The sequence below is a fragment of the Heterodontus francisci genome, chromosome 8, assembly GCF_036365525.1.
Source record: "Heterodontus francisci isolate sHetFra1 chromosome 8, sHetFra1.hap1, whole genome shotgun sequence".
NCBI classification, from domain to species: domain Eukaryota; kingdom Metazoa; phylum Chordata; class Chondrichthyes; order Heterodontiformes; family Heterodontidae; genus Heterodontus; species Heterodontus francisci.
Genome location: NC_090378.1, coordinates 108,922,832 through 108,935,573, shown reverse-complemented (window position 1 = coordinate 108,935,573; position 12,742 = coordinate 108,922,832). Strand labels below are relative to the sequence as shown.

The following is a 12,742-nucleotide window of genomic DNA, read 5'->3' as shown; positions in this document are numbered from 1 at the left end:
AGTGGCCCCAAAACAGATCCTTGCGGTATACCACTAGTAACTAAACTCCAGGATGAACATTTGATATCAACCACCACCCTCTGTCTTCTTTCAGCGAGCCAATTTCTGATCTAAAGCTCTAAATCACCTTCAACCCCATACTTCCGTATTTTCTGCAATAGTCTACCGTGGGGAACCTTATCAAACGCCTTACTGAAATCCATATACACCACATCCACTGCTTTACCCTCATCTACCTGTTTGGTCACCTTCTCGAAAAACTCAATAAGGTTTGTGAGGCACGACCTACCTGTCACAAAACCGTGCTGACTATCGCTAATGAACTTATTCTTTTCAAGATGATTATAAATCCTGTCTCTTATAACCTTTTCCAACATTTTACCCACAACCGAAGTAAGGCTCACAGGTCTATAATTACCAGGGCTGTCTCTACTCCCCTTCTTGAACAAGGGGACAACATTTGCTATCCTCCAGTCTTCCGGCACTATTCCTGTCGACAATGAAGACATAAAGATCAAGGACAAAGGCTCTGCAATCTCCTCCCTAGCTTCCCAGAGAATCCTAGGATAAATCCCATCTGGCCCAGGGGACTTATCTATTTTCACACTTTCCAAAATTGATAACACCTCCTCCTTGTGAACCTCAATCCCTAGTAGCCTGAATCTCAGTATTCTCCTCGACAACATTTTCTTTCTCTACTGTAAATACTGACGCAAAATATTCATTTAACACTTCCCCTATCTCCTCTGATTCCACACACAACTTCCCACTACTATCCTTGATTGGCCCTAATCTAACTCTAGTCATTCTTTTATTCCTGATATACCTATAGAAAGCCTTGGGGTTTTCCCTGATCCTATCCGCCAATGACTTCTCGTGTCCTCTCCTTGCTCTTCTTAGCTCTCCCTTTAGATCCTTCCTGGCTAGCTTGTAACTCTCAAGCGCCCTAACTGAGCCTTCACGTCTCATCCTAACATAAGCCGCCTTCTTCCTCTTGACAAGCGCTTCAACTTCTTTAGTAAACCACGGCTCCCTCGCTCGACAACTTCCTCCCTGCCTCACAGGTACATACTTATCAAGGACACGCAGTAGCTGCTCCTTGAATAAGCTCCACATTTCGATTGTTCCCATCCCCTGCAGTTTCCTTCCCCATCCTACGCATCCTAAATCTTGCCTAATCGCATTATAATTTCCTTTCCCCCAGCTATAATTTTTGCCCTGCGGTATATACCTGTCCCTGCCCATCGCTAAGGTAAACCTAACTGAATTGTGATCACTATCACCAAAGTGCTCACCTACATCTAAATCTAACACCTGACCGGGTTCATTACCCAGTACCAAATCCAATGTGGCATCGCCCCTGGTTGGCCTGTCTACATACTGTGCCAGAAAACCCTCCTGCACACACTGGACAAAAACTGACCCATCTAAAGTACTCGAACTATAGTATTTCCAGTCGATATTTGGAAAGTTAAAGTCCCCCATAACAACTACCCTGTTACTCTCACCCCTGTCGAGAATCATCTTCGCTATCCTTTCCTCTACATCTCTGGAACTATTTGGAGGTCTATAAAAGACTCCCAACAGGGTGAGCTCACCTCCTGTTTCTAACCTCGGCCCATACTACCTCAGTAGACGAGTCCTCAAACGTCCTTTCTGTCGCTGTAATACTCTCCTTGATTAACAATGCCACACCCCCCCCCTCTTTTACCATCTTCTCTGTTCTTACTGAAACATCTAAATCCCGGAACCTGCAACATCCATTCCTGCCCCTGCTCTACCCATGTCTCCGAAATGGCCACTACATCGAGATCCCAGGTACCAACCCATGCTGCAAGCTCACCCACCTTATTCCGGATGCTCCTGGCGTTGAAGTAGACACACTTTAAACCAGGTTCTTGCTGAAATTTTTGGATGTTTTGAAAGGAAGCTGACTTTATATCCAAGGACAGGAAAGCAGGCAATTTCACGGAAACCAGCAAGAGTTTTGACCTCCTCAGAGCAATTCTTTGAAAGACCAGGGAGACTATGTCTGGATATGTGACCTGTTTTGGAAGGTTTTGCTTTCACTCTGGACCCTTTAAAAAGCCAGTAAGTTGGACAAAGAGCAGGCATTTGAAATTTGTTTTTTAACCTGCCTGGAGATCAGAGAGGAAGACCCAGAAAAACTGTTACCACTCTCTGTAAAGGAATCCTGCATCTCTCGATAAGAAACCTTGTATTCCAAAGGTGGCAGATTCCTTTTGCCGCCTGTCTCTGAAGAATCCCTGCACTAAGGTGTGGCTCCTGTTGCCTCCTGTGTTTTAAGAAATCCTGATGTCTGAAGATATCCTGACGAAAGACCTATGTGAAGCCAGCTGCAGTTGAATTGCCTTGAATGCACACCCATCACAGACTGTTCAGCAACCTCACCTGGAGAGACTTTGATTAACATCCGACTCTGGGACACCTCACCAAACCGCAGAACTTCCTACCGGAACGTGACAAACTAAGTTATTTTATCATTTCTTTAATTCCTGTGAAACAGCTGTGAACCAAAATCCTTTTTCTCCGGTTAACTGTTTTTTTTAATGTATGTGTGTATGCATGAGGGCGAGGGAATAAGGAGCTTTTCGTATATAGAGTTATCTCATTATTGGTTAAGACTTGTTTTTAAAATAAATAGTTGATGTTGATTCAAGAAACCTGGTTGATGTGCTTTATTCTGGGGGACAAATAGCGTATGTAATTGGCTGTTCTTCGGTAGGTGGGAAAATTTATTGATATGCTGTTACCCATGAAGAAGTGGGACTGAATTAACAGTGCACTCCATCGCCTTGGTCGTAACAAAATTTTGCTTGAATGAACTTGAAGCAAGTGCATTTATTTCTATTCAAATTTGTTGATTTGTATCTTTCCTCTAACACTCATCTCTGCTGAATCATTTAATGACAGGATCTTAAACCGTCGTAGCCCTACCCTCTGGAACTCTTGCTCAAATCCTCCACCTCCTTTCATTTCCACCTTCAAAAACTAGTTTGTAAAAACTCTATCTTCCATTTCATTTTTTGTCACTTCTCGTATCTCTTCTCTGTCTGAATTCTCACGTGCATGGTGATCCACAGCTACTTGTGTGATCCTATACAGTGAGTGTCGACAGGCTGTTTGACTTGAGGGTGCATCACAATTAAGCGTGATCCTGTCCTCCGTTGATATCCATAAGCGGAATTTTTTTTTTAGTAAGAGTTGTTGTATAGCAATCGGGTCAACTGTATAATAATTCCTGCTGTGAACTTGTGGATATCAAGTTCAATTGTGGTAAACAGCTGCCGCTTTGCAGTGAATTTTAGCCTTTTTTTTTGTCAGATGTACAATGATATAGTCATGGTAGAAAATTATTCACATGTTAGTTTACAAGAACATATAGCTTATTTGTTATTGAAAGCATTACTGTTAAGTATAGTTGAAGACTATCTGGACAATACTGTTGATTTGAGTAAACCTGTATGTAACATGCTGGTTTTATGACTTGCTGTGTTGTAGAGTGATAGGACAGCCACCTCGTGTTGAGTTCCCAATCTTGTCTACGCTGTTGGGAAGGTGGGGGGAAGCAAATCAACTGCCTCTCGACAGGGAAGGAGGGAAAATAAAACTGGTGCGTCAGTCTAAATTTTGCTTGTGCATCTCCCAGTGGTTATGTGAGAGCTGACTGAACGAGCCCTGAGGGTAAATAAATCTGTAGAGGAAGGGAGAGCACATAGGTTTGTTCTGTGTGGTACGTATAACAAAATCAAAACCCCATTCTTTGTAAATGTTTATGATTTTGTTATTCGGAGCACGCAGAAAAAACCTGCCCACAATTTATTAGAAGAATGTAAGGCAAATAAATTTTACATACTGGACTGTTGGACTGATGAGGGCACTACTGCACTACAGAACCATACAAACCAGAATGGTCCCAAATTCACTCCTTATTCTGTGCTGAGTTAGCTATTTCAGCCATGTGGCAGCAAGTTTGCTGCACTTAGCCTTAGTGCCCCTGGGCCAAATGAGGGGAAACAAAACATAATCATGGGATCTCATTTCCTGATGATTATCCAGTAGCTCTTGTTGGACAGGAGCAGGCTCAGTTGTGATTCTTCTCACAGTTAAAAAGCTTGCTACCACTTGCTGCCTGGAGTTGTACATGAAGAACAGCTATTTAGGCTATTTATCTGGAGTAATATAAAAGCAAAATACTGCAGATGCTGGAAATCTGAAATAAAAACAGGAAATGCTGGAAATACTCAGCAGGTCTGGCAGCATCTGTGGAGAGAGAAGCAGAGTTCGCGTTTCAGGTCAGTGATCCTTCTTCAGAACTGACAAATATTAGAAATGTAAAAGATTTTAAGCAAGTAAAGTGGGGGGGGGGGTGGGCAAGTTGTTGATATGACAGAGGGTCACAGAGAATAACTGACGAGTAAGTCATGGAGCAAAGGCAAACGTTATGTTAATAGTGTGGTGAAAGACAAAGCGTTAGTGCAGAGAGGTTGTTAATAGACAGAAAAATGAACAGCCCTGGCCCAAAGCACAGACGTGGAAAAAAAAAGTGAGTAGGCACATGGTTTAAAAAAAAATGAATGATGAAACAAACTAAAATAAAATAAATAAATAATAAAAAAAGAAAAAAGAACTTAAAAATACAAAAGGGGGCCTGTCATGCTCTGAAATTATTGAACTCAATGTTCAGTCCGGCAGGCTGTAGCGTGCCTAATCGGTAAATGAGATGCTGTTCCTCGAGCTTGCATTAATGTTCACTGGAACACTGCAGCGAGCCCAGAACAGATATGTGGGCATGACAGCAGGGTGGTGTTGAAATGGCAAGCTACCAGAAGCTCTGAGTCATCCTTTCGGACTGAGCGGAGGTGTTACGCAAAGTGGTCACCTGATCAGCGTTTGGTCTCCCCAGTGAAGCGGAGACCACATTATGAGCAGCGAATACAGTATACTAAATTGAAAGAAGTACAAGTAAATCACTGCTACACCTGAGGAGTGTTTAGGGCCTTGGATGGTGAGGAGGTAAAAGGGCAGGTATTACACCTCCTGCGATTGCATGGGAAGGGTATGAGGTGTTGGTCATGGAGGAGTGGACCAGGGTGTTATGGAGGGGAACAATCCCCTTGGAATGCTGACAGGAGGAGAGGGGAAGATGCATTTCGTAGTGCCATCATGCTGGAGGTGGCGGAAATGGCAGAGGATGATCCTTTTAGATGTAGAGGCTGCTGGGGTGGAAAGTGAGGACAAGGGGAACCCTGTCGCGGTTCTGGGAGGGAGGGGAATTGGTGAGGATAGAGGTGTGGGGAATGGGACGGACATTGTCGAGGGCACTGTCAACCACAGTGGAGGGGAATCCTTGGTTGAGGAAAAAGGAAGACATATCAGAAGCACTGTCATGGAAGGTTGCATCATCCAAGCAGATGCATCGGAGACGGAGAAACTGGGAGAATGGAATGGAGTCCTTACAGGAGGCAGGGTGTGAAGAAGTGTAGTTGATGTTGCTATGGGAGTCGGTGGGCTTATAATAGATATTATTAGACAGCTTATCCCCAGAGATGGAGACAGAGAAGTCGAGGAAGGGAAGTGTCAGAGAGGGACTATGTAAAAGTGAGAGAAGGGTGGAAATTGGAAGCAAAGTTGATAAAGTTTTCCAGTTCGGGACAGGAGCAGGAAACTGCACCAATACAGTCATCAATGTACCGGAAAAAGAGTTAGGGGAGGGGGCCTGAGTAGGGTTGGAACAAAGAATGTTCAACATATCTCCCAAAAAGACTGGCATAACTAGGACCCATGTGGGTACCCATAGCAACACGTTTTATTTGAAGGAGGTAGAGGAGCAGATATGTAGACAGATTTTGGAAAGATGTAAAGGTAACAGGGTTGTAGTGGTGGGTGATTTTAACTTCCCCAATATTGACTGGGACTCACTTAGTTCTAGGGGCTTGGATGGGGCAGAATTTGTGCGGAGCATCCAGGAGGGCTTCTTGAAACAATGTGTAGATAGTCCAACTAGGGATGGGGCCATTCTGGACCTGGTATTGGGGAATGAGCCCGGCCAGGTGGTCGAAGTTTCAGTGGGGGAGCATTTCGGGAGCAGTGACCATAATTCCATAAGTTTTAAGGTACTTGCGGATAAGGATAAGAGTAGTCCTTGGGTGAAGGTGCTAAATTGGGGGAGGGCTAATTATAACAATATTAGGCAGGAACTGAAGAATTTAGATTGGGGGCGGCTGTTTGAGGGTAAATCAACATCTGACATGTGGGAGTCTTTCAAATGTCAGCTGATTAGAATCCAGGACAAGCATGTTCCTGTGAGAAAGAAAGACAAGTTTGGCAAGTTTCGGGAAGCTTGGATAACACGGGATATTGTGAGCCTAGCCAAAAAGAAAAAGGAAGCATTTGTAAGGGCTGGAAGGCTAGGAACAGACGAATCCCTTGAGGAATATAAAGATAGTAGGAAGGAACTTAAGCAAGGAGTTAGGAGGGCTAAAAGGGGTCATGAAAAGTCATTGGCAAACAGGATTAAGGAAAATCCCAAGGCTTTTTATACATCTATAAAGAGCAAAAGGGTAACCAGGGAAAGGGTTGGCCCACTCAAGGACAGAGATGGAAATCTATGCGTGGAGCCAGAGGAAATGGGTGAGGTGCTAAATGAGTACTTTGCATCAGTATTCACCATGGAGAAGGACTTGGTGGATGATGAGCCAAGGGAAGGGAGTGTAGATAGTCTCAGTCATCTCATTATCAAAAAGGAGGAGGTGTTGGGTGTCTTGCAAAGCATTAAGGTAGATAAGTTGGAAGCTGTAGAAGGAAGATCTCCAGAGGAGATGAGATCAGTGACAGTCCTGTGGACAGAAGCTTGATGTTTGGTGGTGGGGTCATGGTCCGGGAGAAGTAGCAAGAAGTGTCTGAGAGTTGGCACTGAGCCTCTGCAAGGTAAAGGTCGGTGTGCCAGACAACAACAGCACCACCCTTGTCTGCAGGTTTGATGACAAGTGTTGGAGTTAGACCTGAGAGAATGGAGTGCAGCAAGTTCAGAGGAGGACAGGTTAGAGTGAGTGAGGGGGGCAGAGAAATTGAGACGGCTGACGTTTCGCCAGAAGTTTTCAATGAAAAGATTAAGAGTGGGTAAGAGGCCAGAGGGAGGGGTCCAGGTGGCGGGAGAATGCTGGAGGCAGATGAATGGATCTGCTGGTCGGGAGGAGGACTCCTGGTCAAAGAAGTCAGCCCGGAGGCGATGGAAGAAGAGCTCAATGTCATGCCGAGTGCAAAATTCATTGAGGTGGGAGCGTTAGGGGATAAAACTGAGTCCTTTGCTGAGTACAGAATGTTCAGCATCAGAGAGGAGGAAGTCAGAGGGTATAGTGAATACACGGCAAGGGGTGAGATCAGAAGGGGTGGGGTCAAAGGTAAGTGAAGGAGAAGAAGGATCTGGAGTGCCTTGAGAAATTTTGCAGGGGTGGGAGCGAGGTGGGGTTGAAGGGAAAAGGTGGGTGAGGGGGAAATGTAGAAGAAAGCAGTGCTGGCAGAAATTCAGGATAATGCTACTCAAGCTTTTTTTTCCAACAAAGATGTAGACTTTGTAGTCAAAAGAGATTAACTGAAATATTCAGTGTCCTCTTTTGATGTGAAGCTCTTTGATGTGTAGGGAACACTTTTTTTAGGTGTGTAACTTGCATTCTCAACTTGGCGGGAGTTTGAACAAAGAGAGTTCTCCATTTTCAGAAAGGCCCCCTTTCCCCTACGTGAAATCAAAGTTCTTGAAATTCGAGCTAAAGTTGTATTTTGATTTGTAGCATGCACTCCAGTCTTGTGGTCCACAGAGGGTCTATCCATTTGCTGCGACTGGATATGAAAAGACTGAAGTGTTTCCACTGAGAGAGGCTGTATTCCATTTAAAAGCACAACTGCTAAGCTTCGACCAGTATGGGGGGGATGGATGGTTTGGTATGTGCTGTAAACGTTACTCCCAGATGGGTATCGGATAGCCAGTAGCTTTAGAAACAAAAGATTTTATTTTATAGAAAGAACACTGGCATTGAAAGAAGCTTGCCTTCTGAAAGTGTTCTGCACATGCCGCAGCTGTTTACTAAAACCGACAATTCGTTTTCCTCTTCTTGTTTTCAGGTGATGGAGAGTGAGGAGTTCATGTTGTTACCAGCCAATCAGCTAATTGATATAATTTCCAGTGATGAATTGAATGTGAGGAGTGAGGAACAGGTTTTTAATGCAGTCATGGCCTGGGTCAAATACAGCATTCAGGAGCGACGTCCGCAGCTGCCCCAGGTAAGGTATTGTCCAGGTGAAAATCTGAACCCTTTGGTCTTGTTTCTGTTGGGTTTCAAAAGCACTAATTCAGTAAAATAAAATAGCTACTTTGTGCTTTGTACTTTCCAGTCAAGTGCAGAGCCATGCTATGCAACCTGTTTATCTGAGCTTTAATTAGGATACTGCTGCTAATCCTCTATCTTGGGCCAGACATGTGTTGAAGTTACTAGTGGTTAGAATGTGAGCATGACTTTGAGCTGGGTTATTTTAAGGAAACAAATGGTTCAGTATTTAAGGAAAATAAAACTTAATGACTCCATTGCAGTTTCAGGCAAAAAAGAAAGATTTGCATTTATATAGCACCTGTCATGACCTCAGGATGTCCCAAAGCACTTTATTGTGAAATGGTTTGATGAATAAAACCTCCTTTGCCATAAATGCAACTGAATTGTTAAGTGCAGGATAATTCCACAGCAGTTGGTGCAGTTACCTTGAGTTGTGATGTAACTAATCTCTTCATGTATCTCTAAATCACACACTATTCTCTGATCAATTTGATGTACATGCAAAGCTATTCATTCATTTGATGCACCCGCTTTAGAATTGTATCCTTTATTTTATATTGCCTCTCCTCACTCCTACCAAAATATATCGCTTCTCATTTCTCACATTAAACTTCATCTCACACATGTCAACCCTTTCCACCAGCCTGTCGATGTTCTCTTGAAATCTATCTTTATCCTCCTCACAGTTCACAGTAATACCAATTTTTATGTTATGAGCAAATTTTGAAATTCTGTCCTGCATGTCCAGGTCATTAATATAGATCAAGAAAATCAATGGTCCTAATACCGATCCCTGGGGACCCCCACTATACACTTTGCTGCAGTCCAAAAACCAATCATTCACCACTACTCTCTGTTTCTAGTTACTCAATCAACTTCATGCCCATGCTGCCACTATTCCTTTTATTCAATGGGCTTTAATTTTGCGGACAAACCTGTTATGTGGCACTTTTTCAAATTCCCTTTTGGAAGTCCATGTACATCACCCTCATCAACCCTCTGTTATCTCATCAAATGTAAGTTCTTTTTTTCCACTTTTTAAAAAAAAAACTGAGATTAGCAATACTTCCTAGCGATTTTCTTCTCTCTCTTCCTCAGTTAAACTTCTTGTCTGAGTTGAGCAGATGGGTGACCTGTTTCCAAGCTTCACCCAACACTGCTGTGGAACCAATTGCTAGGAGCTGTGTGATGGAGCTGGGTGTGGTGAGGAATGAATAACATGGTCCCTGCTTGGCACATCCCCACAGTAACATTATTGAGATTGGGAATTCAGCAGGATTGGGGTTTGCAAACATGAACCCAGGTCCCCGCTTTCTGTAACTCTGCATGTTGGGAGTTCAACGCATAGTGCCAGAGTGTAAATCAGTTCATGATCAAGTAAGCTGTCACCAGTATGTTGGTATTGCGAGCAACTGATCCAAATAATCTTGGTTGTTTTCCTCACTTTAGGTATTGCAGCATGTTCGCCTGCCACTGCTCAGTCCCAAGTTTCTAGTGGGTACAGTTGGATCTGATCCCCTCATCAAGAGTGATGAAGAGTGCAGGTATGGCTGCTTCTCTTCTATGCTCACCTGCTTGTTACCATTAATACTGGAGCATGTTTCCACAAGTACTGTACAGCTGTGTTACCGTTTGAGTAGCTTTGGACACACATTCTGTTAGCCTTATGTTTAACATATGCAATTTGTTCTCAATTTTTGTTTTGCATTTCCAAGCTGATGAATGAAGATTTGCTCACAGACCCGCATTGGTCTTAGTTATGCCTGTCTTTTTGTGGGATATGTTGAACATTCCTTGTTCCAGTTCTACTCAGGCCCCCTCCCCCAACTCTTTTTCCAGTACATTGATGACTGTATTGGTGCCGTTTCCTGCTCCTGCCCCGAACTAGAAAACTTTATCAACTTTGCTTCCAATTTCCACCCTTCTCTCACCTTCACATGGTCCATCTCCAACACTTCCCTTCCTCAACTTCTCTGTCTCCATCTCTGGGGATAGGCTGTCTACTAATATCCATTATAAGCCCACCGACTCCCACAGCTACCTCAACTAAACTTCTTCACACCCTGCCTCCATTCCATTCTCCCAGTTTCTCCGTCTCCGATGCATCTGCTCTGATGATGCAACCTTCCATGACAGCACTTCTGATATGTCTTCCTTTTTCCTCAACCGAGGATACCCCCCCGCCCCCTCCCCTACTGTGGTTGACAGGGCCCTCAACCGTGTCCGGCCCATTTCCCGCACCTCTACCCTATCCCTTCCCCTCCCTCCTAGAACCGGGACAGGGTTCCCTTTGTCCTCACTTTCCACCCCATCAGCCTCCATATTCCAAGGATCATCCTCTGCCATTTTCGCCACCTCCAGCATGATGCCGCTACCAAACGCATCTTCCCCTCCCTTCCCCTGAACGCATTCCGAAGAGATCGTTCCCTCTGCGACTCCCTGGTCCACTCCTCCATTACTCCTACCACCTCGTCCCCTTCCCACGGCACCTTCCACTGCAATCGCAGAAGGTGTAATACCTTCCCTTTTACCTCCTCTGTCCTCACTATCCTAGGCCCCAAACACTCCTTTCAGGTGAAGCAGTGATTTACTTGTACTTCTTTCAATGTAGTATACTGTATTCGCTGCTCACAATGTGGTCTCCTCTACATTGGGGAGACCAAGTGCAGACTGGGTGACCGCTTTGCGGAACACCTCCGCTCAGTCCGAAAGTAATATCCCGAGCTTCCAGTTGCTTGCCATTTCAACACTTCCCCCTGTTCTCATGCTCACATCTCTATCCTGGGCTTGCTGCAGTGTTCCAGTGAACAACAACAACAAGCTCAAAGAACAGCATCGGATTTACCGATTAGGCACACTACAGCCAGCCGGACTGAACATTGAGTTCAATAATTTCAGAGCATGACGGGCCCCCTACTTTTATTTTTAGTTACTTTTTCTTTGTGTTTATTTTATTTTATTTTATCTTATTTTGCTCAGTTTGGTTAACCACTTTTTTTTTCATGTTTGTTCTTGTGGCTGTTCAGTTTTCAGTCTGTTAACACCCTATCTGTACTGATGCTTTGTCTTTCAACACACCATTAACATATTGTTTGCCTTTGCTCCATGACCTTCTGGTTGGTTATTCTCTGTGACCTTGTCCTATCTACACCACCTCCTTTGTTATCTCTTGCCCCACCCCTGCTTTACTTGCTTAAAACTTTTCACATTTCTAATATCTGCTATTTCTGAAGGGTCACTGACCTGAGACGTTAACTCTGCTTTTCTCTCCACAGATGCTGCCAGACCTGCTGAGTATTTCCAGCATTTCTTGTTTTTATCCCAAAAATATTTTGTTGTTTGTCCTGCTCAGTAAAAATCTATGGTAGAAAGTTCGTCTGCAAGCACCAAATGGTGAGCTACTGATTTCAGTTGCCTTTTCCTGGGGAGGTGTATGTAAAGGCCAGAAACCTCTAAATCAGATAGGAAGTAAAACCAGTCACACAGCTGCCGATGGCTGGTTTTACAACAGAATTGATATAGAGGCAGCTCAGGTGCTGTCCTGGCTGTGATTTGGCCTGGGAAACCTATTACTTTGATGTACACTGTGACCTGCTGACTGTGCAAACTAAGTGGTATGTCCTGGCTTGTTAAGTACATGTTCGCTTTCCAACTCAGCTGTTTCAAGTGTAGGAAACAGGAGAGAGGAGATGGAAGTGTAAGGGAAAGAGAGGAAATTAAAAGCTGAACATTATCATACTGTGATCTTCATGCACCTCTCCTAAGTGGCAGTTTGCGAGCAAGTCTCCTGTCTGTCTTCATGCAAAAAGGAACTTTTTTTTTAAAAAAGGAATACCCTCTTTTTTTTTAAAGAATAAAGGGTTTTTTTTGAAAGGGAGTGTATTCAGTAATTGTGTAATGCATTCTGTTTGAGTGAATATTACAAATATCTCCAAGAGTGAGAGGTAGAGTATGAATGGACAAACTGATGCTTTACAGTAGTTTTAAAATAGCCACTTCTTATAAGTATTAATAGCACTGCTGAGTTGAGAGAGTGATTTGGTTCACACACACTCCTAATGTATTTAACACCTTGACCAATGGGGAGTACACAGCATCAGTGGAATTTAATACTGATCCTGACAGCTGAAGTTTATAATCTGTGAAAACAGAGCAAGTCAACACTTCCTAAAATGGTTAATTTTCTGGATGATGGTTTCTAACCATGTTCCTGCATTTATGTGGTTTACTATCTGCAGAATATCTAAGTTAACATTCAATTCATTGTCTATAAATAAATCTCCGGCCCACTCATTCTGATCCAATAATAACTTTCTCCTTCATAAAGTGACGTGTTTGTCAAGGGATTGCAGTAGCAACCTTGGAATTGCTCACAATGTCAGAGGATAAGCTAA

The 12,742-nt window shown here is 43.6% G+C and overlaps 1 protein-coding gene across 3 annotated transcripts in view; it reads left to right on the top strand.

Moving 5' to 3' along the window:
- Window positions 1-12,742, top strand: part of klhl20 (kelch-like family member 20) — a 92,351-nt gene that overhangs the window by 35,268 nt on the left and 44,341 nt on the right. For all 3 annotated transcript variants that reach the window (XM_068037906.1, XM_068037907.1, XM_068037905.1), the window contains 2 exons: window positions 8,143-8,301; window positions 9,798-9,892. In XM_068037906.1, coding sequence (XP_067894007.1) covers window positions 8,143-8,301; window positions 9,798-9,892 — 254 coding nt within the window. The remainder of the gene's footprint in view (window positions 1-8,142; window positions 8,302-9,797; window positions 9,893-12,742) is intronic.